Here is a 26,631-nt window from a genome sequence, read left to right as displayed (position 1 = left end):
GAAGGCCATGGAATGTCAGGTCACTATACAAAATCTAAGATAGGGGGAAAACCTTGCCAAGCTAACTCTGACCCATGCGTACGAACATTTTGGAAACGGGAAAATGATGATGCAGACGTGAGGTGGTGAACTGAAGCCAGATTATTGATCTACTTCATCGTTAACATTAAAACCATATGTGACACCCATATATATATATATATATGGGTGTCAGATAAGATATAAAACAATTTACAGCAAATTACGTTCAGATACCATTAAACAGCATTATAGTTTTTAATAATATCTTCTAACACTGTGCGTGTATCATCAAGGACGAGTGTGTGTAAAATCGCTGTAGTGAACGTGACTGTGCCACCAGGTGCACAGAGCTCACAGTAGGTCACTCACACAAATAAAGAAAACTATTCACTTTCAAACTTCTATTTCCAAATAATTTCCCATAGTGGAGGTTAAGATCCACTGATGTGTGAAGTAATCGGTCCGATTGCTCTATATATATATATATATATATATATAAATACTGTGGTGACACTCGTGCGTAATGCTGCGTGATGGATGCATGCGAATGGAAGGATGAGGAGGAAACGAGGGTTCCGTGATCACAAAGATATATTTTTTCCCATGACGATGACTCATCAGCTGATATAGGTTCTATAGATATGTGATCTGTGGTCTTTGTGTTAAACTGAGTCCAGTATCACACAGATCGACCGAGGATCTATACATTTTATAGACATCACAGTTGTCTCTGAATTTAATTATTATTATATTATGAACGTTTCCAGGTGGACTGTGATTTATAAAGTGGCTGGGCTCTCTGCAGAGTGCAAACCACAGATTAGGGAAAACCCATGTCTAGGAACTCAGCCCACTCATGGGTGAGGCCCAAAGCTTAAACCCCTGGGGAAAAGGATGAAAAACAGTCCCATGAGCCTGGTGCAGGAGGACCTACCAAACAGGGAGCTCCTGAGGCATCATGAAGTTAACAAAAAACAGATAATCTGGGGCTATTTGAGGCCACCATGTAGAGGCTCATGAGAATTTTCACGTTGTCTGCAGTCAGACCCCTCTTGCACAGTGAGTTTCACTACATCGATTGAGTTCTACGAAGCCATTTGGCCTCCAAATGGAACATCCAGTCACCTGATGCCACAGCAATGAGCAGGTGTGTCCCAAGCTGTGAGGCTGTTGAGACACACTGTTCACAGCCCTGTTTGATCATTCCCAATATCTCATAGGCAGCCATTTCTTGAATCATCATGACCATCTTCTCATGGTATACCAGAGCCCAAACAGGAGTGGTCTACAAAAAAAATACATTTTGCAGTACACAGTACTGTGTGTGTGTGAGTGAGTGAGTGAGAGAGATACATGCAGTGGCAATATTCAGCCCTCCAAGATCCAACATGCTGACACAGAAAGCCAAAAGGCGACCATTTTTCCTGAATTACCCACAACTTAACAGATCACATCCTGGGGACTAGCTCACATTCCATTAAGGGACTAGAGCTGTGGGTGTTAGACATCGCAAAACTATTCACCAAAAAATCTCAAGATATACACACATTTGACTGTTTTAACTCATGGAAAACAAGGGATCAGGGAAGCCATGCACACATGGTCCTCATATTACCTTGTGCTGCGAATCACTGACCATCGCAGGTGATGTGACTTAAAGAGTATCCACATCAGCTGTAATTACGGGGGTCAGTCTCTGTACACATGAAGTAGAGCATGTAGAGTGGAGAGGTAGTTTTAATACAACTGAGAAATGGGACCATTCACAAATGGTTTACCACAAAACAAGATGACAAGATGAAAGGTGTTGTTTTCTCTGACGTGTTGGAGGTGTGCTGGTTTCACAAAAATACACGCAGGGCTTGTCACCTGCATTTCAACATGTAAATCTCTCTCTTCTCTTGTTTTATCCATGAGCTGTGGATATAGAAATAGCAAATGTGCAAATGTTTTGTTGTATAGGCAAGTTTTTAAAAATATGACTGCTGGTCATAAATTAGATGCACTTATCAAACGGTTGGAAAATAAAAAACATTTCAATATGCATTTCACCACTGTGATGGGAGTACTCAATAAATTGCAAATAAAACCTCCAAAAATGTTTCAGAATGTGTAGTACTGTAGTAGTTTGAACACAAGTTTCATGTGCAGTGAGGAAATATTTCTATCATTTGAGATGTACTGATTTCCAGTTTTTCATTTTTTTAACCTTGATATAACATGGTTTAAATAATCTAGCTAAATGGCTTGGTTACAACCAGTCTGATATCTTGTGTGTCTTGCCTTGTGTTTTTGCTGTGTTCCCAGATCTCAGCAATTACAGGTTGTAATAATTTATCTTTCATTCTTTCTTGAAGTTAAAATTACTCTGTAAATCCTTTTGTGCTTCAGTTCCAGATACACAATTACTTTTGTTAAGTAGTTGATAAAGTTAGCTACATGTTGTTGAGTTTAAAATACTCTGGCACTGTGATTGTGTAGGGCGGAGGCTGTAACCTCCAATGTTAGCAGGAGAAATTACACGGCATGTTTCTTCTTTGATCCAAAGGTCTCTGTCTTTCCAAAGAGGTAGGACTATTTTGTTGGCAACACAAAAAAATCTCATCTTTCTTTTTACCTTTCTTCTCTTTGCAAGGGATGAGCCTCTGCTCATTCCATGCAGTGACATTCAGTCTGGTGGTCCACAGGAAATGCATAGCAGCAGCAGACAGGGCAGAGAGAGTGTTCAAGTGTTTCCTGTGTTTTTCCACTTTGTCATCTTGTTACATCGGCCCCCTTGCCCTTCATTGCCTAATTTTGAATTCCATGTCATATATCCATCTTGTTATGTATCGATCTGCTCTTCCCTCCATCCAATAACTCAATAATAACTTGTTTTCTCCCTCGAGAGGGAGGTCGGCAGGGGGTGTTGTCACAGCAGCATCTGATGACGAGGCATATCATGGTCAGGAGGCATCAAGGCTGAAAGACATGAGGGAAACATTGCAATTACTGCATGTGGCTACATGTATCTGTGTGTATTTACTATACGTATCTCTGTGTGTGTGTGTGTGTGTGTGTGTGTGTGTGTGTGTGTGTGTGTGTGTGTGCGTGTGTGTGTGTGTGTGGAGCCTGTACTCAGCAGAATACAGGGATGTCTCATCTCCAGGTAAAGATTGAAGCTGATTTATTCACCCAGTAAGAACCACTTCATCATTAAATATTAATCCAACCCACCCAACCCCCTATGCAAGATAGTCGATGCCTGAATGAAAAACCTAACATGCAAATAAAGTGAAAAACAATACACTTTGTTATTCATATTGGATTTGTGTATGCATTTGCTTTCATAGTTAAATATAAATGTTAAATGACACTTATTTTGCACTTTGTAATTCCAAATCGAATTTGCTATTGTTTTTTACTCTGATATGAATTCTTCATTCCACATTCACATCAAAACACTAAACAAAGTCAAAAGCTGTATTGCATTTCAGTGTTCCAGCAGAGGGTATTATAACCTGCCCAAATGAAATGCAAACAACTGGCAGAGAAAGAGAACTTTTACTCCAGCTAAAGCTGAAACATCAGTTCATTAAAGGTATCCAACAGTGTCTCTGCTCACCTATTATAGTAAACATACACACAACAGAAATTAAGTTAGGAAAGAAAAACAGAATCCTGTTCACTACTTCTTGAAGAGGAATGCAGTTAATGATTTACCAAAAAGTGAAATTAGGTGAGGGCATGTATTCAACGTCCATTCCATTCCATCCATTCATTTTCTATACCAATTTTTCTTTTGAGGGTCACGGGAGGAGCTGTAGAGAGTCGGGCTACACCCTCTGTCACAGGGCCACCATGAAGAGACAAACAACAATTTGCACTTGTCTCTTTCAGAATGTGGTCTTGTGAAAGCTGCATGTTGGGCACACAAACTCCACCAATGATTGCCTACTTGATTTGTCCTTGTCACTCATCCGAGGTAGCATGTGCTAAGTTGAGATGATGCTCCAGATTGGTCTTTTTCATCACTGCGAACGTGTTTTTAAAATGAATTGGTCAATAGTGACACTCATTATGGTTTGAATCAGAAACTTGACTGAAAGTCATGAAAAGATTATATTATAATAGATTTGCTGTGAGCAGGTCAGCATCACCTTTTCTAGCAATTAAGACATCGAGGATATTGTTTTACTGTTTTAATGTTGGCTGTCCAACAATAATTGGTTCCAAAACAAAGTGACTGAATGCTAAAATACCCCAGGGATAAGTCTGCTCTGATTGCTTGACCACATGCTGAAGGTCAAGATCCGATGATGCCAACATCATCTGCAAAGAGCAGGTAATCAACTCTGAGGTTCCCAATCTGTAAACTTCCCTCACCCCGACTGAACCTCCATATTGATATTCATGGGTATCAGAAAAAGACAATGGACAAACTTGTAGTACAAAGTACAAAATTCATTGTTAACATGTTTGACTTTGTGCCACACAGCTCTTAGCTCTTTGTGGACAAAGCTCTGTGTCTGGTTATACAAGGACCTTGATGGTCTCTAGTGGCCCCAGTACCCCATACCTTTGTCGTACCACCCACAGACTCTTCCTCATCAACAGAAGAGGAGTTGGATGGGTTCAGCTCCTCATAGTGCTTTTTCCATCACCCAACATTATCCACTGTCAGCAGTTCTGTTCCCCGGCTGAACCCAGCCTGAGGCAAGACCCGCTTTCAAGACATCAAACAATTCATCAGACTTCTTTGACGATGGACGAACAGTTAGGTCTTAGATTGCCGCCCTTATCTGAAGGTGAACTTATGTAATGAATTCAAAATCACTTCACAACACAAATATATTCTACCCATGGTCCTAGTCCATGAGCTGTGATTGGAAAGTTAATTGTTTTTGGCAACATTAATTCCTCTGAAAAAGTGAAACTGTTTGACCTCATTATGGAATCTAATGATAGTACTTTGAATTCAGTATTGGCAGGTCTCTTTTTTCCTCTACTGGGCAACTAATTTTGTTTTTGTGAATTGGCTTTAATATAGTATGGAAAATCCATGTCACTATGAGAAATATGCAGTCAGTTATATAAAAAATTGTGAAATAATTGTCTTTTTACTGAAAATAAAAAATCCTGCTCACAGAGAAAAGGTTATCTTGGTGAATTCTTGCCATTAATGAACCCTAGCTTGCCACGATATGCAGGATTCCAAGGGCTTTAAGACTGATTCTGTTATTTTTAGAGTCAGCCTTCTTATTCTCATTACTCTACCTGAATTATACATTTAGCATTGTAAAAAGCACGGCTAGAGCAAGGGGAATTAGTATTCAGATTTAATTCAAGGGATAGATTTAGGTTTTGGTGATGGCTAGGTTTAGGGTTAGGCATTCAGCTGTGATGTTAAGCTTGGCATAAGGGGCTAGGGAATGCATTATGTCAATTATCGCTCCTCACTAATATGGTAAGACAAGGATTTGTGTGTTTGTTTGTATACATGTCCTTCTACGGTTCTGTGACAAATTTTTGGTTTGACATTTTAAGATTTTGGCCAGTCCTCATACTTCATAGGACCAATATTTAGGACTTGAGGTTATAGTTAGGTTAGGGTTAGGCATTTGTTTGCAATGGTTAAAGGGATAGTTCAAAGAAAAATGGAAATTCACTCATTATCTTCCCCTCACTGTGCTGATTAAGGGGTCCACAAAACACTTTTGGAGTTTCAGGGGTAAACTTTGTTGCAGCAGAATCCAATACAATTGAGGTCAGTGGCTAGTCCAACTAAGTTTACCCCTTAAACTCCAAAAGTGTTTTGTGGACTCAAACATCTCTTAAAATCCCTTTAAGGTTAGAGTAATGGACTAGAGAAGACATCTTCAGCTAGTGTCCTTACAACTATAACATATGTATGTGGGCATGTGTGAGACTCACCTGTCCCAAAGTTTTACACTCCTACAGGAATTGGTGCAGCAGCCAGCAGATATCAGAGCTGCAAAGAAATCAACAGAAATAACCAATGAACTAATGGCAGCACTCAAAGTCAAATGTGTGAGTGCACTGTAGTCTAGGCAATGTTGCAGCTAACACATTTAAAGTGACAAGTGTATTTCCTCACGGTGAGCTGTTCTAGCCACTGGCAACACTTCCTCTTACCCATCATCTTCTTGTTTCCTGTCTTTTTGTGACATAGATACAAGATGGCAGTCTGTCTGAATCTGTCATGGCTGCTAAACCTCTTTTTGAAATTCATGTATATTCAGGTAAGCGAGGGGCTTCACAGTCACTTACAAACATGGATAGGCTGCTCTACGCTACAGTGATTGAAAAAATGAACTGTCAAAGAAAAAGGGAAGGTCTGCTGCTGTATGTTGACAAGGAGAACTGGATGCAACACACTTACGGCTGGATGCTGTGGCAGTAGAGTGGGAATTGAGCCGGCCACACCCATTATTTTCACTGTCTACCAGACACATAACTACACAAAGGCAGTGGAATTTAAATAGCGGGTGGATGCTGATTTATTGATAGAAAACGATCTAAACGTGAACGTGAAGAGGAAAGTCGTTTGGATTTGTACAAGGATGTTAAAGCTGCTCGATGATGTACTCAAGCTCCTACATGGCTAATCCTGAACAGCCACAATGGGGCATTTCTTCACAATATGTGTTGTACCCATCAGGTTGGCGTGAGTGAAAATGTTGGATCATTGCAACTTTCAGAGGTTGTTGACAGGTTCGCCTCTTGCAGATAAACAAAAACAATTTTTCAGCTCTTCACTGAAAAAAAACACAACAGGGCTTCTTACACACATTTACAAAAACATTTAACATATTAACTATTGTATTAATTGTTTGGTTTAAATTAATATTGACATGTAAATCGGCAGAGAGTCTGTTGCATCTTATTAAGAAACTGAGAATGGGTCTATATTATTTTACTAAATAATATCATATAATATAAATTATCCTGTTACAATATTATATAAATGTATGTAACTTTATCTTAAAGACGTTTTTTGGTCTGTATTTATGCAGCACGTTTCTAGTCTTGATGACCACTCAAACACAGTACAGTTTTTGCCGCTCACCCATTCACACACACATTCATACAATGAATCTATGTGCAGCACCCAAGGACACTTCAGAATGCGGAATGGGGAAGACTGGGATTGCACCGCCAACCTTCTGTTAAATGAACATGAAGGGGTATACACTATGCTCTGTGCTGTACAGTTACCTTTCTCAGAATAATATTGTAGTCTCGTAGTGCCAGTGTGCATGTCTTGCTCAGAGATTCTCCAGATAACAGGAATGATGTGTCACTCCTTCTGCCATATGTCACAGGTGCTTCTGACCAGACACAGAGTGGCAGGGTGCACCAGCGAAAACAGGACACTGCAGAGAACATGCCCTGCTGCAAATAGCTGGGGAGCCGTCACTGAAGCACACCACTGACTGTGGTCATTTGTTGCAAATGAACAACTCTGCATATATTCTAAATATAGAGTAAATTCGGACAGTTTGCTGGATCAACCTGTGCTAGTCCACTGCACTCTCAGCTTTAGTTTCTCATGCACTCATGCACTCTCACTGCCTCTGGTTGTGTTTCAGAGGTCCAGGCTGTCAGAGAGAGCGAGGACAGGCCTCTGGGCTGGTTCACAGCTGTGAGCTCTGTCTCGCTTCAATGCATGTGTGTGTCAGAGAGAGTGATGGACGAAGGAAGAAAAGCATGTGTCAGAAAGGAGGAAAAGACGAATGGTCTGTGTGTTTTGTGAACGTGTGTATACATGTATCTAAATGTTTTCCAGCATTTGATTCTGCAATCTCATTTTTGTTGTTGTTTTTGTAAAAAGATGGAATCAGGAGAACAGAAACTGATGATCCCTTTGAACAGACGAGAGCTGGTCTTCTGTCTGCCATCAAAGAGCGCACACACACAATATGTGGTTGACGGACAGAGTGGCAGCTTTTCTGAATTTAAATTAATCCTAATTTCTGTTACACAACCATAACCACCCACACACACATACACAAGGTGACTATGACACATTCATTTGAACTGGTAACACTTCAAGCAGGCTTTTAGCCAACACCTGGACACGTGTTTTGCTACGAGTACGCCTCTACAAAGGGATTTTAAATAAATGTCTGTGTGTGTGTCCGTGCAAATGTGGCATGTGTAGGTGTGTGTGATGGTCAGTGTTCTACAAAGAGAGCTCCATGAATATGCAAAATGTTCCTGTGTTGTAATAACAGGGAAAAAGGGCTTCAAAGCTGAGTGAAGATGAATTGCCAGGGAAGCAGCTGTTGGCCTAGTTAGCAGGCCTGTCCTTAACACAGGACCTCTGATCACACACACACACACACACACACACACACACACACACACACACACACACACACACACACACACACACACACACACACACACACACACACACACACACACACACACACACACACAGCCTGTATATATGCACATGTCCACACAAGCTGTCAACTTCAGCTGGACTGCGCCAGAGACCTCCCCTGACCTCCCTGACCGTCACCATTGTCACGTGTATGTGTGCTTGCATTTGTTCATCTGGACCCATGTGTGTGCGTGTGTGTTTGTGTGTGTTGGGGGGTTCACAGATTTTGCACTTATGTAACAATTCACTCGTTCTATCACACAGCAACATTTAATGTGGGACTATAGAGGATACATTGTCCAATTTCAGCTAATTAAGACAATGTACATTAAATTCACTCTGTTATCTATTACGGTTAGTATTGGGAATCTAATCCATCCACAGGACACGACTAACCAAATTTTACATGCATAATAGAAAAGCAAATAATAATCAGTTAACTAAATCTGGATGACGTGTAACCTTATGTGATTTCTGGGTAATGAAGTCCTTGGATTTACACTTGGCTTATGGTAGGTTTTTATTTCAAATTAGGGGCTAGTTTGAGACTTACCTAATTTACTAATTCACTCTGCTTCTGAGGGTGAAATTAGAGGGTTGATACCACTCCCATGTTAGAGTGTTAACTAGTCCATTGAGCTGGAGTCAATTCTCTTAGAAAAAAGCCTTGGAACCAGAGGACAGAGATTTGCTCTGTCCACAGTTAAGAAACACTGTATGCCTAAAACAACTCTGAAACACACCAATTTACTCATGTAGCCTATCTTGCTATTATAATCCAAAAATATGAAAATGACAGTTTGTGGTTTTAAAGGGAGCTATGTGCTGTAATTGCAGACTGGATGTGATGAGCTTAGTTTAGCATAAAGACGATAAGCAGGGATAAATAAAATATCTCCCAACATCTTTAAAGCCTACTGATTTCCGTAATGTACCTCCCTTGTTTATTGCATATTTCAAAAATAAAATCATAAAGAACAATTTGTTTTTTTAGGGGGCTGTACAGTACATGTGCTGTAATTATTTATTGGCTAACAACAGCCCACTGTAGTGACTGTGTGCAGCTTCCTGGAGTCTTGCTATCACAGTGAGCTTGCCAGATTCAGTGCCATTGTTGTTGGCAACCTTTGCTATAGCCAGAAACACCACAGAGAGGCACTGGGCAGATGGATCGACTGTTGTTCCCCAAAATCTTGAAATGTTTCTTTAATGATGAGGTGGCAAGGTATGAACGCTCATAATACATTACTGTTAATAACAGTGACAACCTTGCACAGAAAATGTTGCATACGGACACTAATTCAGGCCTTACCTGACTCAGTATGACACACAGCTCTTGGTGCAGGCCATGCTTATCTCTCGCCTCAACTACTGCACTGTCCTTCTTGTGAGCCTCCCTTCATGCACAGTGAAATTCTGGCACATCTGGTCTTCAATCAGCCCAAAAGGGCACTTGTCGCTCTGCTGCTCATCAACCCCCAGAGGCTACCCACGGCTGCCAGAATCAAATTCAAGTCACTAAAGCTTACAGCAGCTCCTGGGTCGGCACCCATCAACATGAATGGCCATTCTTCCAGGGAACATTGTCTGGCACTGGCATCCCTACACACAAGGTAGTTACAGTCTAGACTGTTTTTGGCTTCCAGATATAAGAACAAGCTGCCAAATGTTGTCAGTGTTGGGGTGCCCCTCTATCATCAAGAACCTCTTGAAAAGTCATCTTATCCTAGAGTACTTCCTCTCGTAACACCTCTATTACCCTAAGATGCCTAACTTGCACTTATTTTAGTGCACTATTAAACCTGATTTCACACACAGTGTCTTACTGAACATATTTAGCACTGAGTACTTTCTTCAGTTGGATTTATGGTTGTCAGGTTCATATTCGATTCTCCTCTGACAGTGTGTCCTGCTGGATGGGCATGACCTTCAGTTCCTGCACCTCCCTGCTATCAGGCCATGCACCTGTTTCTCAGTCATCTAGTCACCTGCCTCAGAATATAAGCTCTAGTCTGACCACCACTTCGTTGACATAACTTTGTTTTACTTCTCTTGCCAGCCTTTTTATGGATCTTTTTGTACCTACCCAGTTCAGTCAGTCACGCTCAGCCAGCTCCCTCAGCCACACTGTCTCCTGGGTTACCTCTGTACAATCCCTCTGAGCTGCTTCCCTGGATTTCCCTCACTGGACTCTTCCCCTTGTTCCTCAGGTCACTGGATACCCCCTGCACTATTGACCCTTACACAATAGTTCAGTACGTTTGGGTTGATGTCAATAAGTTATCACATACATAAATATGTATATACACAGTTTGTTTGAAATAAATCTTTATTGCACTCTACTTCCTTGTTTGGTGTATCTGCACATTCAGTCCCTTGTCAGTCTGAATCCTGACAACTTCAAGTTCTCCTGCTGTATTGGCGCTTTAGTGCTCTCCCACAGTTGCAAGTCGCAAGATGAGTAAAATGAGTAAAATGCTGAATGAGTAAAATGCTCTGCCAACTGTAATAGTATGATAAGGTTACCACGTTTAAGCTTTTACATCTTAGTTCATGGAAGTGTGTGTTTTGTGTTGGGTTTGGGGGTTTGACTATTAGGGAATAAAAGCTGGACACTGGAAATCTACCCCATGATTTGGAGCTGAGCAAATGGACTATTTTGTTACTTTCAGTGCTTCAGTCCCACTATTCCATTTAAAACACATTAGTTCTAAGCAGTGAAATGCCTTTCGCCTTCTTTGTCATACTTGGGACAAACAGATTTTTTTATTCCAAATGTTCTAGTTAGAATCATACAGCAGTAACCACATCTTACCATGAAGTAGCCACAAACAGACTCTGATAAACACACACACTCACACACAGACAAACACACATGCATACACACAAACCTTGGCTTTAAGAGAGACAATATGAAATACTAGCAGGTTGAATTGGTTCAGACCAAACCACAGTGCTACTTAAACCTTTACACAAAGTAGCTGACACATGCATAATGGTATATTTTATGCAGCAGTTTGAGAAAGTGCACGGTATTGCAGACTGGACTCCACAGAGGATACTGTACATCAACCCCTCTCTCTCTTGCTCTTATTAATCCTTCTTGGTCACAACCTGCGCTTGACAAGCTGCTTTCCTTTACTACTGTATTTCATTCATACAAACACACACATGAATAGCAAATCTCAAGCAGGAAACTGTAGCATCATTACTTGTGCAGCCTGGAGAATACACCCACGTAGTAAATTCATTACATAGCACAAAGCAACTGCCTCTGCAGGGTGTTCACAAAGACAAATAACACTACTTACAATTGCAATATATAATGCACAAAGAACGATACCAGGTAGTCTCCTCCGAAAGCAACTACATGCTTTGCTTACGCTAGACAGACTCAAACACATTCGAATTTCATATCAGTTACGGTGGGTTCCAGCACACAAGAGATGTGAAAGGAAATGAAGAAGCTGACAGATAAACAAAAGAAAAAAGGAATAATAATGGACACATGACTCAGTAAGGATGAGGCAAAAATCTATTCCGACCTGGACCTAAGACCGATAAAATCAAAATTTGACAGAACTTTTCCATTTTAACGAGCGCAGCTAGTCGTTTAGTGACCCATGAAAGTCACAGATCAGTTGCCTGTGCTGTAAATCATCCCACATGATGCCACTTAGCCAATCGAATCTGTGAATTTGGATTAGCATTGTGGACGATGAGAAGGGAGTCAGAGAAAAGTAAGAAAATGTACTTCATATGGTGTGTTCACTGGGCAGTTCAAAAACAGCATGTCTTACATGCTCTGAGACTGTGGAGATTGTTCATAGCAGCAATGTGAAATGGCACTACAATATTTCAGCCCCGATCTAAACATACCTATGAACCACATTTCAGGAATCAATTAAAAACAGTCATGGGTATATCATTTTAAAAAGCAACCAACAGGTTTTAGCTGACAGAGCTACAAGTTTTAAGTTTAATTTCACTAAACAGCATGTTCACATGAATGGTAAATTAATATTTTCATCAAATGACTTTGTCAATGCCTTTAAATGCCCTTTAAATGTGTAGTTCTGCTGTGTCTAATTTAACTCTGTACTGTATGTATATGTACTGTATGCATCTTGATAAAAACACTGTTTTGTGTTTTAATGAAAGACACGGCAACCTTCAGCTTGCCACAAAGCTGTTTTGACATATTTTTTCAAACACAGACACACACACACACACACACACACACACACACGCACACACACGCACACACACGCACACACACGCACACACACCTACATCTGCCTGTCGATATGTGTCACATTAATTTTGTAGTTGTCCCACAGACTGCGTTAAGTCAGATTCAATCCAAGTGTCTCAGTTGTGGAGTTGGATTGACATATCCTGTCTCTGTTGCTTTAATAATAAGGATGCCCACACTTACAGCACCATAGTGATACACACCAAATCACAATTCCAGTTTTCTATCGAACTCTCACACAAATATGACAGTTGTCACTAACTAGGAGAACAGACTGCAGGGACTTAGCTGGCATTCAGGGTCACGAGTGTCCCTTCCAACCACTCCCCCAGGGAATCCAGACCGGGATAAGAGCCAGTGAACTCCCTCAGTTCTGCCTTGTTGGACCTTAATCCAAACAGACGACTTTAGGATGCCAGAAGGAACACCCACATGGTAGACATGTAAATTTAACTTCAACACATGACAGACACACGATAAAAAGTGCACTGGGAAGATCTAAATGTGCAGACTGAAAATGAAAAGCAAAGAGGTTGAAGCATGGTGTCCACATTTTACAATGGAGATTTATCAGCCCTACCAGGTCAAATTCTGTTTGCAACCGTTTGAGTTGATGGGGATGAGCTGAATGCTTAAATAATTTAGAGTGCAGTGATTGTCTCCTCTAAACTGAGACAAAAAAGACTCCCTTCCCTTTTGAGGAGCCTTTATGAGATGATTTTATGATGTATTCAGGGTAACAATCCAGACATCAGAGGATCCAGTCCATGAATGAGACTTCATTGCTTTATCTACAGCCACAAACTGCAACATTCAAAAATAGCCTCTCATCTTTAGTCTCTGCTTTGTGTCTGCCATCAGGAATTGCTGCATGAGAAGCACAATCTCCTATTCCTGGTGAATTATGACCAGGATTAGGATTAGGGTTGATTTCATGACTAATCTTGACCATCCCCTTTCAACCCAACATATTGCTGGCTCACTGCTAAAACTCCTGTTTGACAGGAGAATATCATGAGAGGAAGGTTGGCAAAAGAAAAGGAATCATTTTGGGTTTGACCCCAAAAATGGAAAATCACAAATTAAGGTAAAATTGCTGCAACTAATACTAGGGAACCATCAACAATACTGTTTATGGACCTTTGCAATTGAGCACTCATATGTATGTGTTGCTGTATTGCTTGATGGTCGGTGTGCTTAGCACTTATTGCGTTCATAACGTAACATAACATGAAGACAACAGCCAATCCCAGTTTCCAATTGGTATGCAAAATAAAGCGGCTTTCATGCTAACATACCATGCATGTTAACACCACAAATGAATACTCTCGGTAGATCCAGCCCAGGAAAAGAACGACAGACAGAGGGTAGACCAACTTCCATTCAAACCTTCTCCACGAATCAGCAGCCTTCCTCAGTTCTTAGTGGCTTGGGGCAGTCTATTTGAAATACAGACAGTCTTTAAAAAAACTAGCACTCTGTTCACTTTTCTGTACTTCACTTCTTTTCTTTTAGAGGTTAAGCTGGGCTCTGGAGTTTTGAAAACCTAACCAATTTTGAAATTGGGATGCATCACGGACATAAGGAGAATGTTTACAGATACAACAGATGTAGACACAATGGAGATGGTGCAACAACTTGGTCTGATGTTAATAAGCAAAAGCAGAAGGCTAAACAAGTCTAGATACAGGAGTTTTTAAACATCACATCATTTCAGCCCCTACACACAACATGGGCACATTTTGACCATTATTTGTACGCTTGGCTCCGAGTAAAAATTAGGTGTGTGTGGCTCAGACCTCAAGTGCTAACCACCCGCATTAATCCTTAGCACATCCAACACTGCTGTACTTTAAATGATGAATCAGCTGCTATTGATCTCCTGGTCAACAGTTGTAACAATCTATGTTGGGTAACACTAGATATACTTGACCCCCTGAGATCAATTTGCAAATCTTCTGTTAATCACTGCTCCAGGATCAATGGTACCGTCACTCGATTAAAAAGAGTGTGCTCAGAAGCAGAACGTGGTATATAGGATCTTTTAACATATTTGAATGCCTGAGTCATGGATGCTCGAGCATCTTATTATACTCATTTGATTATCTGCATTCAGTCAACCACAACCAACAAATGTTCTAGTCAAATATTCAATAAAGCCTTTGATAAGTATGTTTTCATCATAGCTCTAGAGAATCTGTGGAACTGAGATTTTTAGTGATGTGCTTTATCGTCAAGAATAACAAAATCCAACTATACCGTTTTGTTCCCTACAGCTGGCTATTAATGACTTGTTTTATGGTGTATGTGGTTCTTCCCATCACAGGACTATTCCCATTTACAGTAGGTTATTAGAGTAGAGCCAGCATCTAACATTAAAATGTAGTGGTCATCAGGAGCATTGTTTATTTTACCCTTCCTTTATTCCATGATGACGTTGTACTGTTGCAACCTTCGTGTCAGTCTGATCAAGTGATGTGTTTTTTGATGACCCATTGTGAGGCAGAGTGATATGTAAGAGTAAAGTGTTGCCATTTTTCTGGTGGTCAATTGTCTGTGAAGCACCTCTTCAGTGTAACAGTGCAATTCCTTTTAGCTCAGTTTAGTGTTCTACTTATATTTGCAATCCCTTATAAAATTTGATTGTCTATTATTTGAGGAATCACAGCTCTACGGCCTGTATCACTCTCATCAGTGCAGTGGAAGTGAATGTGGGTAACACAGGCCCAGACTTGACATTGATTGGTCAAAGGTCTGCTGGGATGTTTTCTTCCTGATGAAAGGTGTTTCTGTATATTTTAGGTCATTTCAGGGCTGAGCTGTCTGATACAAATTTTTATTCCGGCACGCCCCTACAACTTCTTTGAGATCTGTCGGCGCTGAATACGACTGAAGTCAGGAGCAGCACAGACATCTTTCCCAGTGACACTGTTTCTAAGAAACCACATTTCTTGCAGGTCCTAGACAGGTTGAGTCACAGAGGACAGCTACACAGTTATGTCACCTCGATACACTAGACTGGTGTCTCTCAATGGTTTTTGCTTTGCTGTCTGGATCCAGAGTCTCTGAACCTATAGATTCTGATGGGATAAAACTGGAATTTTCCTGAAGTTTTTTTTCGTGGACACATAAATAGACAAACATCCGCCTCAATGAATTTAAATAAATGTAGTTAGAAAGTGAGAACGTGAATTTAATTTGAAATACTATGAGGGGAATGACATGCACATTTAAGTTTCAGAGTCAAAAAGCAGCTGTTGATGGCCCACCCATTTGCAAATACAGCCATTCATATGAAAATGGAATCATTATGGCTGATGGCAGTACTAGATCATTTTGAGGTACGGAAAATCTCCACATTTGATTCTCATAAACATGAAAACATGTTTGGGTAACTTTTTTCTGAACAGAGGATGGCACATGAGACAGTTGTTGTGATGAGTGAGTGATTTTTACCACTGTCAACTCTGCACAGGCACAGCACATCTTATCACTTACCATAGTTACAACTTCTGTTATATAGTGTGTTGGAAAAGTGTAATATGATTGCACTTCTCTTCATCTAAATTGTATCCATTGATATATTTGGGTTAGAAGACAGCATGTTCACTGTAAAAGGCCTTCATTACCTCTTCTCGTCTTATAACTCACTCTGACTTCCCACACTGACGAATGGATTTAATAAGAAATTCAAAACTTGATTCAGATTTCATGAATTGCAAATGAAGCCCAGCCTAATATAGTAACCTAATGTAACTTATGATCATCTGTAGTGGTAATTGTGTTTAAAAAATGAAAATGAATGGCTCCTATTGACATGACTTGGACTTGAGTGGGAACTTCATAGTCACAGCCTATTTGTGATGTGCAAAACAAGGACTGTGTCCCACCTCTGGAAAGCACAACTATAAATCCCTCTTAGTGAATTTGCATTGAAGGAACACAGCCTTCTCCCTGTCTAGTGCAGTAAAACCATCCTGTCCAAATGTTTGTGTTAATAACGCTAATGTCTCTATCATGATGTGGAAACTGGTGATGGTATCATGCTATGTGACATTTTAAGTGCCAGATCTGCTTTAGTAGTTTAAATGGTCAAATGTGTTTAGTTTATTTAAGTGACAGCCCCAAAGCTGCAGGTATTCAGACGAATGTGGCTTATGTTTATTTATAGCAGCAGCAATGTAATGCATTATATGCTCCCTTGACAGAAACTAGATGACTGTCTCTATCTGTGTGTGTGTGTGTGTGTGTGTGTGTGTGTGTGTGTGTGTGTGTGTGTGTGTGTGTGTGTGTGTGTGTGTGTGTGTGTGTGTGTGTACTTTGTGCTTGCCATTTAGATACTTTCTGCCTATGCACAATAATGTGAGCTCCGGCCATCTGAGCTCAACAAAAACTGCTGTGATTTCACTTACACCTTGGCCACTGACACACACACACACACACACACACACACACACACACACACACACACACACACACACACACACACACACACACACACAGCTTTATACACACGAACATGCATGAAGGCCATCTGTTGCAGTCAACACCATATCTGACCCTTAGTGCACAAAAGAAAGCACTGTACACACACCAACTTTACAATACATACACACAAACACATTTGGGATTGGGTCAGATTGGTTACGTTGGCTACAAACCACGGGCAACAAACATGTGAATTTAACATATACTCTGTATGAAACGGTTACTTTTGATGATGCCCGCATGTATAATCTGGGTAAACTGGCAAACTGTGACCATGGCAACAAAAACTGCATGACAAGGTACGGACAGCTTTGGGCTTACGGTGGGTTCAGACATAAAAAATCAATGCCTGTCCAGTTCAAGCAGAAATATGTGGAGTGAGTCACAGTCTAATGTGTCAGTACATCCTGTTATCAGTATAAGGTGTGGTTAAAATAATAAAACATATATGTATATGCTATATATATATATATCATAACATATACTTCCAGGGACAAACTTTTATTGAATGAATGAAGCACTTTATGAACTGCACCAAGCTGTAGGGAGGGCGTCCGAGTAGATGCTAAATACACAAAGTGCAGGACTGTGGCACCACAGAATGTGGCTATCATCCACACTCCTGTCTGTGGTCATTTTAGACAAATGAAGACGACTATTTGACAATTTAAACAAAATTACATTTTAAATCAATATTTATTTATTTTATTGACTTGGGTGTGTGAACCCAAAGTGTGCTTATGACTCTCATTTTGATCACACACACCCCTTGGGGCCGTACTTTACTCAGCATCTAAGCGCCTGCAGAGGAGATTCCCGGAGATGAAGATTATAGCTGGATTTGATGTACTCAATCCAGGAGCTCTAAAGAGGGAAGAAGCATATGTATTGAAAATGTAAAACTGCTTGCTAGAAAATTAGCCACCATGCTCAAGGAAAGGGCCAGTGTCAAGGTGTATGTTGCCCAAGGTACTTTCAAGGTGAGTAGCAGTAGCAAATAAATGTTTGATTAAATTCTTCAGTATGAGTTGTTGGATGAAAAATCTCGCCTTTATGAAAAATCTTATTAGTATTTGTGCTTTATCCTACGAGGACAAGTCACAGTTGGAGGTGATGACGGAGCTGGCATCTGTCTATCCAAATCTGGCTCGACTCCCTGCCATTGCATTGACTAGTGTTTGTGAAAGAGACTTCTCTGCCATGAACAGGCTAAACCAGGCTGCTATATGCAGGTATGCACTACACACGGTACATTTTTGCTGGACAATTCTAATTGGCAGCTGCTGTACATATGTGATTATTCTTTATTAGACCGGCCTCAGACGGGCTGCACGGAGAAAAGCTTGACAGCCACTGTGCAGAGTGTAGTGATCAAACATGTCCTCTGTGCCACAAAAAGGGGCCCAACTCATTAGCTCATATCCTCACCTTTTTAAGCACCGATCGGAAATGCAACTTGGTAGCAGAATCTCAGTGCTTTCTATCATCTTCCACTACTTTTTTTGTATAGTAGGGAGGACAATTAAATTCAATTGTAAGCAAATGGAATGCACCAATTGCCAATTTTTTTCCTGGACCTTAAAGTGATCACTTCAGAACATAGTTGAGCGCATAGACTGTACTAAAACTGACGACATGACAGCTCCCCAAAAGTGAAGCCAAAGTGTTTTGATCGCGACCTGGTGGCTGGCTGCAGTACAGGTGATAATGTAAAAAAGATTTTTGGTAAGATTGATTTTAATTAGTAACTTGATGCTTTAAAAAAAACCTACTAGCGATTGATCAAGCTTTTGTGTCAGGCAGGACCTTGCTACTGCAGCTCCTTCCACTAAACGCTATTGTTCTTCGGCTCCAATTTCGCAAGATGGCAGTGTTCATATCCAGGATAACTGAGCCTCACTTCTGGATAGTGGGAGAAAATACATCGACATCTTTATGTACGTTCTATGGTTGAGCTGGGGAGAAAATCAGGAATTTAATATATACTTATTGTTCAGTGTAAAAATGTGCATATTATTTATATTATTATTATGTAAGAAATTTATCAAATGTGTGTTGAGTAAATTATGCATTTATTATTCATTTTCAAATCTGGGGGGGGGGGGCATCGGGTACCGGCCTCTGGACCTAACAACTTGTACACCAAGTTATGTCCCTGGACACATGAATTCAACAACACTCAAAGAAAATGCTTCGAAACACATGCACAGAGAGAAACAACTGTAGAAGAAACTCCAAGAGGGATCGCTTTGTTGTATTTAATGTTAGTTAAATTAGTTTGAGTTTAAAAGCCAAGCAGCAAATGTATTCACGTCCCCTGTACTGCGCCATTTCAAAGCACAACACGTGTACACTGCCGTCAGAAAGCAGCCTTGTATGGCGTGCACGTGGAATAAATGACTAAACATTTTAGAGGAGTTGAGCAGCTATCAAATGTGAGCTAATTATAATGAGTGGGCAGCTTTGAGACGTCTCTCTCTCGCTCTCTCACACACACACACACACACACACACACACACACACACACACACACACACACACACACACACACACACACACACACACACACACACACAAACACACACAAGCACTCACACAATAAAATCTCTTTATCCATCAATATTGTCTCTGAATTCCATTTCCCAAAGGTGTGTGTGTGGTGCCCCTGAACACCTCTAGTGTACCTATGTAACCCATACACCCTTGACAGTTGCATCACCAACACTCCACTACTGACAAACAAACACAGTCGAATATATATCTCCCTCACACTCTCAACACTATTGCCGCTGCCAGTGAATTCACATGAGCTGTGTGTTTGTCTGTGTGTGTGTCTGGCTTCCATGTGTGAGCGCTTGACACTTTGTGTGGGTGAATTTGACCTTGTCTTTCCAATAAGTCTGATGTCTGAGCCAAAGACAGACAGTATGTGAACCCATAGTTTGAGTCTGTGTGGACATTTTTAATGTGATGTTAGCAAACAGCTGCACGCTGAGAGAAGAAGCCATTTTGAATAGTTTGGAGGACAAGATTAGATGCAAAGTAGAGTAAGCTAATATAAACTACAGCTGAATGTCTTTATAGCTAATTATTTACAGGCCACAGGGACCTCTGGTTTTATAAACAGTACACAGGGCTCCTCCACACTAACCTTTTACATTGGTTGCACTGGTGCGCCTAACTTTTTCATTAAGGTGCACCAGCACATAATTTAGGTGCACCCAGAACTTTTCACTGCGCCTTTTGGCACCTCAATAATACACCTATTACAACTTTTCTTGAAAGGTTTCCATATATATGGGTTATTTCTTAACTAGGCCTGGGTATCGCCACTGATTTCCCAGATCGATTAGATTTCAGATTCGATTCAGTTAAGGATATTTCATTGTGCAATACCAATTTTTCCTGGATATGACAGAAATTCTCAGAGAACTAAAGCTGTAAACTGAACTGAAGAAAACCTCTAACTTGGTGCATTATTAAAAGGTAAGCCTGTCAGAATAAAAAAATTTGTTGGACGATATTTTGTCCCAGAAATGATTGCTATAAATAATATTATTTCAACCACTGGTATAATGATAATATTAGACCATAATCTTACAAGTACAGCCTTTCAAAGAGCAATTATCTTAATTCTAAAGAATATTTAGTCTGACATTTGAAATCAAATTAAAAATATATAAATTTCCTAATACCTTAAACATTATTTAACTTTTAGCAAGTACAAATGTTACATTCAAAATGTTTAATGCAATAGAGGTAGCATTAAATGAACGTCAACAGAACATACCTAAATCTATAAGACCTTGTATGTAATACTTTAACATATTTTAGACTTTAAGGCCTATAATTTTGAATATTGAATTTTAGACTTGACATCCAGGTGGACATGCCAATCTTTGCCCCTTTTCTGTACTGTGATGTTTTTAAGAACAAACATTGCCAACACACCTGTCACTGGCTCACAAAAGTGCTGTTAAAAAAGCATGGCTTCACCTTATTTTTATGGGCTACACACAGAGCGGTACAGCTACGCTAACAGTGCTAGTTATGCTAAATAGCCGCTATTATGAACAGTACGAGCTTCACATTCAACATGTCAAACCAATATGTCACTTTATGTCAATTTAATCAATGATATTGAATAGAATATGAGTTGAAATACAAGATAAAAGTTACCCTGTGCCTACCGTTGTACAGACTCTGGTGGTGAGGGGACATCTCCTCCCCCACTGCCCTCCTCTGACCACCGTCCCTTCTGGGGGAGCCACTGTTATACCTCCCCTTGCTGTGCTCCACCCCGGGGCTGTGCTGACAGTGGTAGTGGTGCCGTGTAGACTCGGGACTCCCCACAACCACCCGCCCTTTCCGCAGGTGCTCAGGCGTCCCCATTGCTGGCTGCTTGGCCTCAGGACTCCCACGGCTTGCCCCCCCTATGTTAACCTGCCGATGTCTCTGACTCAGCTCTGGGCTGGACTTGGCTGAACCTTTCTCACAGCCTGCTGATGCCTGCCCTGACAGTAGCAGTTGTTTCTGGGCATATAGGTCAGAGCTGTAGGTTTTGAGGTGGGAGTCAACTGGTACCCTTGTGGGAGACTTGATGTGTTTCTCCGGGCTATGTCCCCAAAGCCTGTTAGGGTCCAGGTTAGTGAGGGACCCTCCACGTGGTCGGCAGGACTGGGGGAAGGTGTGGTACTCTGAAGTGGAGCTGTTCCTCCTGCCTGTTGATTCACACACACCTCCTGGTTTGTTGGGTTGCTCTGAGGAAACACATCTTGGCCCAGATCCGGGGCTGGCAGTAGAGCCCGGAGTAGGGGATTTGTGGTGGGGGTTGTCTGGGCTATTTGTGCTTCCCGCACTTGAGGTGCTGCTCCCATCACCAACGTCTCGCAAGAGGCCAGCCGCTGGGACACCTCCACCCAGCTGAGACAAGCTGCTCTGACTGTCGATAGAACTCCTGCAGCCGGCGCCAACCTGCCCACCTGCACCACCACCTCCTGCCTCAGCCACAGCCGCAGCCCTCTCCTCCTCCAGCATGAGGCACACCTCTTTGAACTCCTGGTTCTCCCGAATGATCTCCACCTGCCGCTGCTCCAGCTCCTTCAGCTTCTGCAGGTAAATAGCCACCTCCTTCTTCATCAGTCCGGCGCTGTAGCGGCCCAGACGCTGCCACTCACGCAATACCCGCTTCCCCTTCTGCCGGTCGTCATCCAGGAAGCAGCACAGGTCCCGCAGCTCCTGGTTGTCCTCCTGCAGTTTCTGGTTCACGTCCTGGTTTAGACAGGACACACACACATACACACACACACACACACACACACACACACACACACACACACACACACACACACACACACACACACACACACACACACACACACACACACACACACACACACACACACACACACACACACACACACACACAGCAGAGTGACAGATTACATGCACATGCCTATTTCTTGAATTAGATCAAAAATGCCGTCATTTGCACGAGTGTATGTGTGTGCGTCTTGTAGAGATAAAATAATTAGTCCATTAGTCAATTGAGAAACAATTCAAATATTTAAATAAATAAGTAGTGATTCCAATTATCAGGCAAAAGTAACTTTTAATTCATAAATAAGAAATAATGATATTTTATCTATGAAAATTGATTACTATCATTAACTTCTCAGTTAATTGGTTAAAAAAAAACTCCATCACAATTTCTCAAGAGTGGAAGGTGACATTTAACTGAAAAAGTAATCAGATCCTCACAGTGAAGAAGCTGGAACCAGCACATTTTGCAATGTGTGCTAATAAACTATTTATTAAAACATGGTCAGCAACAATACTCAGACTGTGACATTTAAACCATCATTGATTGATATGAAGGTCCCAAAGTTTGTCAAGAAAACATTCCCCACATCATCACACCAGCAGCAGCAGTCTGGACTGTTGACACAAGGCAGGTGGACTCCATGGATTCATGATGTTGACTCCAGACTGTGACTCTACACCTGCAGCCTCAGCAGAAATCCACAGTCATCAGACCCGGCTACATGTTTCAGTCTTCAACTGTCCAGTGTTGGTGAGTCGGTGTCACTGCAGCCTCACATTTCTGCTCCTGGCTGACAGGAGTGGAACCTGACGTGGGCTCAAGGTTGTTGTTTATTCTGATGCTTGTCTGTTCTCCTCAGTTGTAAAGAGCGGTTATCTGAGTTACTGTCGTCTTTCTGTCAGTCTGACCATTGTCCTCTGACATGTCTCATCAACACTCAACTGCTGCTCACTGGATGCTTTTTAGTTTTTCTCACCATTTAGAGGAAAAACTGTGAGACTGAAAATCTCAGGAGATCAGAAGCTTGAGACTCAAACTAACAATCGCGTCAGAGTCACCGAGATCACATTCTGATGCCACAGGATTGGCTGATAGGATAATGTCGTAAATAAGTTGGTGTGCAGGTGTTTAGAGTATAATGTACAGTTAGAATATAGTATTGCTTAAAGTTCATTATTAAGTATTCTGTGTGTATCCAACGGCTTTAATGATTTGTCATTCCTGACCACTTGGTGCCCATAGACCTGACCTGATACTGTGAATGTGGCAGCATGACATCATGCTTCGTGTCTCAGGTAGAGATCTACGTCATCATGATACTCACTCTAGCCTCAGTATATGAACATGGTACAACCTGGCTCCCCGGGTTCCCCCCACCCACCTCACCTTCAAACTCCGTATCTCGTTCAGATGCTGCTGGAGCCTCCGGTTCACCTCCCGCATCAGATTGCCGTGCTCCACGATGACGCCCCTCTTCTCCGCCTCTGCCCTCCGCAGCCGCCGCACCAGCTCGTCCTTGCTCCACTTCAGCAGCTCCTCGTCGTGTATTTTGGAGACGTCCTCCGCCGCGCTCTCTGCGCTCTTGGACAGCTGTGGCTGCTGCTGTGCGCCTTTCTCCATCCTTTTTAAACTCCAGTGGAGATTGACAGGAGGAGGAAAAAAGTACAGTGTCTGTGGAAATTCCGTGAACAAACCCCCCCCAACCAAACCCCAAATTACGCACGGGGACAACTCTGATCCAACGGCCACTCGGGTTCTCCCTCCACCCCAACCCGCCCTTCCTATGTCTGTGGAATTACACCGCTTTCATTTTGGCTCTGCCTCTCTCCAACGCCCATGATGCAGCTCCGATATCCACCCGGTCTCTGCCGCTAGATCCCCGCAGATGGAGCATCAGTTTGCAGGCGGCTGTGTTCTCCAGCTGAGTCCAGCGCCGGCGTGGTGGGGCAGTTTCTCTCCAAATGCATGCCGGCCGGTTTGCGCACTAACGCCGGGTGGAGGACAGGGGGAGGAGGAGGAGGAGGAGGCTGCAGGTGCGTATCCACAGAGCCAGGACGAAGAGGTGCGTTATTGGGAACGACAGACTGTTCTCTCGCTCCTGCACCCGCTCTCTCTCCTGGCGCATCTTTGTATTGTGGCGCCACCTGCTGGAGCTGGAAGGTGCCTGACCAATAATGCACATTTATTGCTCAAGGTGAAACAAGATAATGACGTTTGGAGACTTAAATGCTGTTTCTCCTGTTATTCGGGGGGGGAAGGCAAATAAAAAATGTTTCTACCTTTAGCAGAAATGATGCTGATTATGAGATTCAAAACATATTTTCATGTTTGAAGGCAGGTCACATTGAAAGATATGACCGTTCTGACATTGATGCACTTAATGCAGAGGAGAGGGGCCTGTCAGAGTGACAGCTGCCCCTGATAGTGCCTCATGTTATTACATTTTAATGAATGTCTGTCAGAAAGTGGGGACACGACTTTGAAAGCTTATGAAAAGCGCACGTGTCACTGCGTCAGTGTCTTTCTCTGATCTCAGATGTTTTTGAAGTGTTGCTTTTGATGAAACAAGATATTTTTAATCCTAAGAATTTATCCATCCTACGACATATGAATGAATTAACCCGTCTATGTGGAAACACTGTTGAAGATACTTGTTTTAAATACATCCCATCATAAATCACTCAACAATTTAATCTACAATTGAAAATATAAAATGTTTGAAATGTAATACCCAATCAAATAACAACTGCTGGACGTATTTAGTTCCATGTCTGTAGGATTACTCGTCTAAAGTGCTTTTTCATGTTGTTTAATGATTGATGTGTATTGGTTCTCTATAGAAATGAACGCATTCCATCATGGTATAATTTGACAATGCATTTCAGCGGTTGGAAGTGATCCAGGCCTCAGCCAGATATGTGTGTGATGGTGTTTGTGTTGCGTAATAATATTATAATGTTAATCTGATTTGTGTGTTTTTGGGCTGGGCCACAGCACAGCGGGGAGTCAGTTCCATGAATGAATAAGTCTGTCACTGAGTGAGTCACATCTATGGTCTGTTTGAGCTTCCCCAAACCATGGCCGTGATCTTTTAAAAAATCTAAACACACAATATAGTAAAATAAAACATAATATAAAAGAAAATGTTCTATGTGCTCTTTCTTGTACAGTGTGTTATTTACACATAAAGTCATTATTATTGAATTTGAATAGATTTGAGCTGAAATTCTCATTACCGCATGCGTCCATGATCCTTTCAGTGGATCGCTGACTGCATTTTGGATTGAATAAACACATAAATATTCAAAATGCACATCGTTCATCAAGTCATGTAGTATGGTTAAAACATAACGCATAATAGTGTTATATTTTCAAATTACACTTTTTTGTGGAAAAACACGTCCATTGATGCATTTCCTATCCTCTGGAACATTTTACATGATCCTGTAAATACCTCTATATTTTTTCAATAAAGTTTTATTCTTCCAAGATTCATCACAGAGAAGAGAAGCTACAAGATGAATAACAGATCAGCTAATTTTCTTCAGTTTTTCACACTTAAAATACTAAATTTCCTTCTCCAACCCCTCGACACGACAAAATGTATTCTCATTACCGCAACATACTGCTGAGGCCAAGTACATCTCAATCTCCCTGTTTCCAGAAGCACCAGACGCATCCTTTCACGAAAATACGATTATAAGATTCATATCTCGTGGCCCCGAGTTGCTTATCTCTTTCCCACAAGTTATTATGTCGTAGTCACGTAACTTGTGGGAGGTGCTTCAGGAAGCGTGGGGTGACATTTCTACAGATTACCTCAACAAATTAACAGCTAGAATGCCAAAGGTCTGCAATGCTGTAATTGCTGCAAATGGAGCATTCTTTGACGAAAGCAAAGTTTGAAGAACAAAATTAATATTTCAAATAAAAATCATTATTTCTAACCTTGTCAATGCCTTGACTATATTTTCTATTCATTTTGCAACTCATTTGATAAATAAAAGTGTGAGTTTTCATGGAAAACACGAAATTGTCTGGGTGACCCCAAACTTTTGAACGTTAGTGTATATTTTTTTACACATCACACAATCAGACACCAGCTGTCCTTCCTGCATTTAGCAGCTGTGAATGTGTTTCTTTTAGTCTGGA

General features: G+C 41.3%; 1 protein-coding gene across 1 annotated transcript; it reads right to left on the bottom strand.

Moving 5' to 3' along the window:
• Nucleotides 1–534: 534 nt before the first annotated feature.
• On the bottom strand, nucleotides 535–24,545 carry LOC118118649 (coiled-coil domain-containing protein 85A). Its single transcript, XM_035171804.2, has 4 exons — nucleotides 23,866–24,545; nucleotides 21,347–22,427; nucleotides 5,935–5,992; nucleotides 535–2,982 (listed from the first exon to the last, which is right to left on the bottom strand). The coding sequence occupies exons 1-4, from the start codon at nucleotides 24,097–24,099 to the stop codon at nucleotides 2,967–2,969; spliced, it is 1,389 nt and encodes a 462-aa protein (XP_035027695.1). The 5' UTR covers nucleotides 24,100–24,545; the 3' UTR covers nucleotides 535–2,966.
• Between the last annotated feature and the right edge of the window lie 2,086 nt (nucleotides 24,546–26,631).

Source organism: Hippoglossus stenolepis, chromosome 12 (genome assembly GCF_022539355.2).
Source record: "Hippoglossus stenolepis isolate QCI-W04-F060 chromosome 12, HSTE1.2, whole genome shotgun sequence".
NCBI lineage: Eukaryota > Metazoa > Chordata > Actinopteri > Pleuronectiformes > Pleuronectidae > Hippoglossus > Hippoglossus stenolepis.
This window is presented reverse-complemented; position numbering and strand designations above follow the sequence as displayed.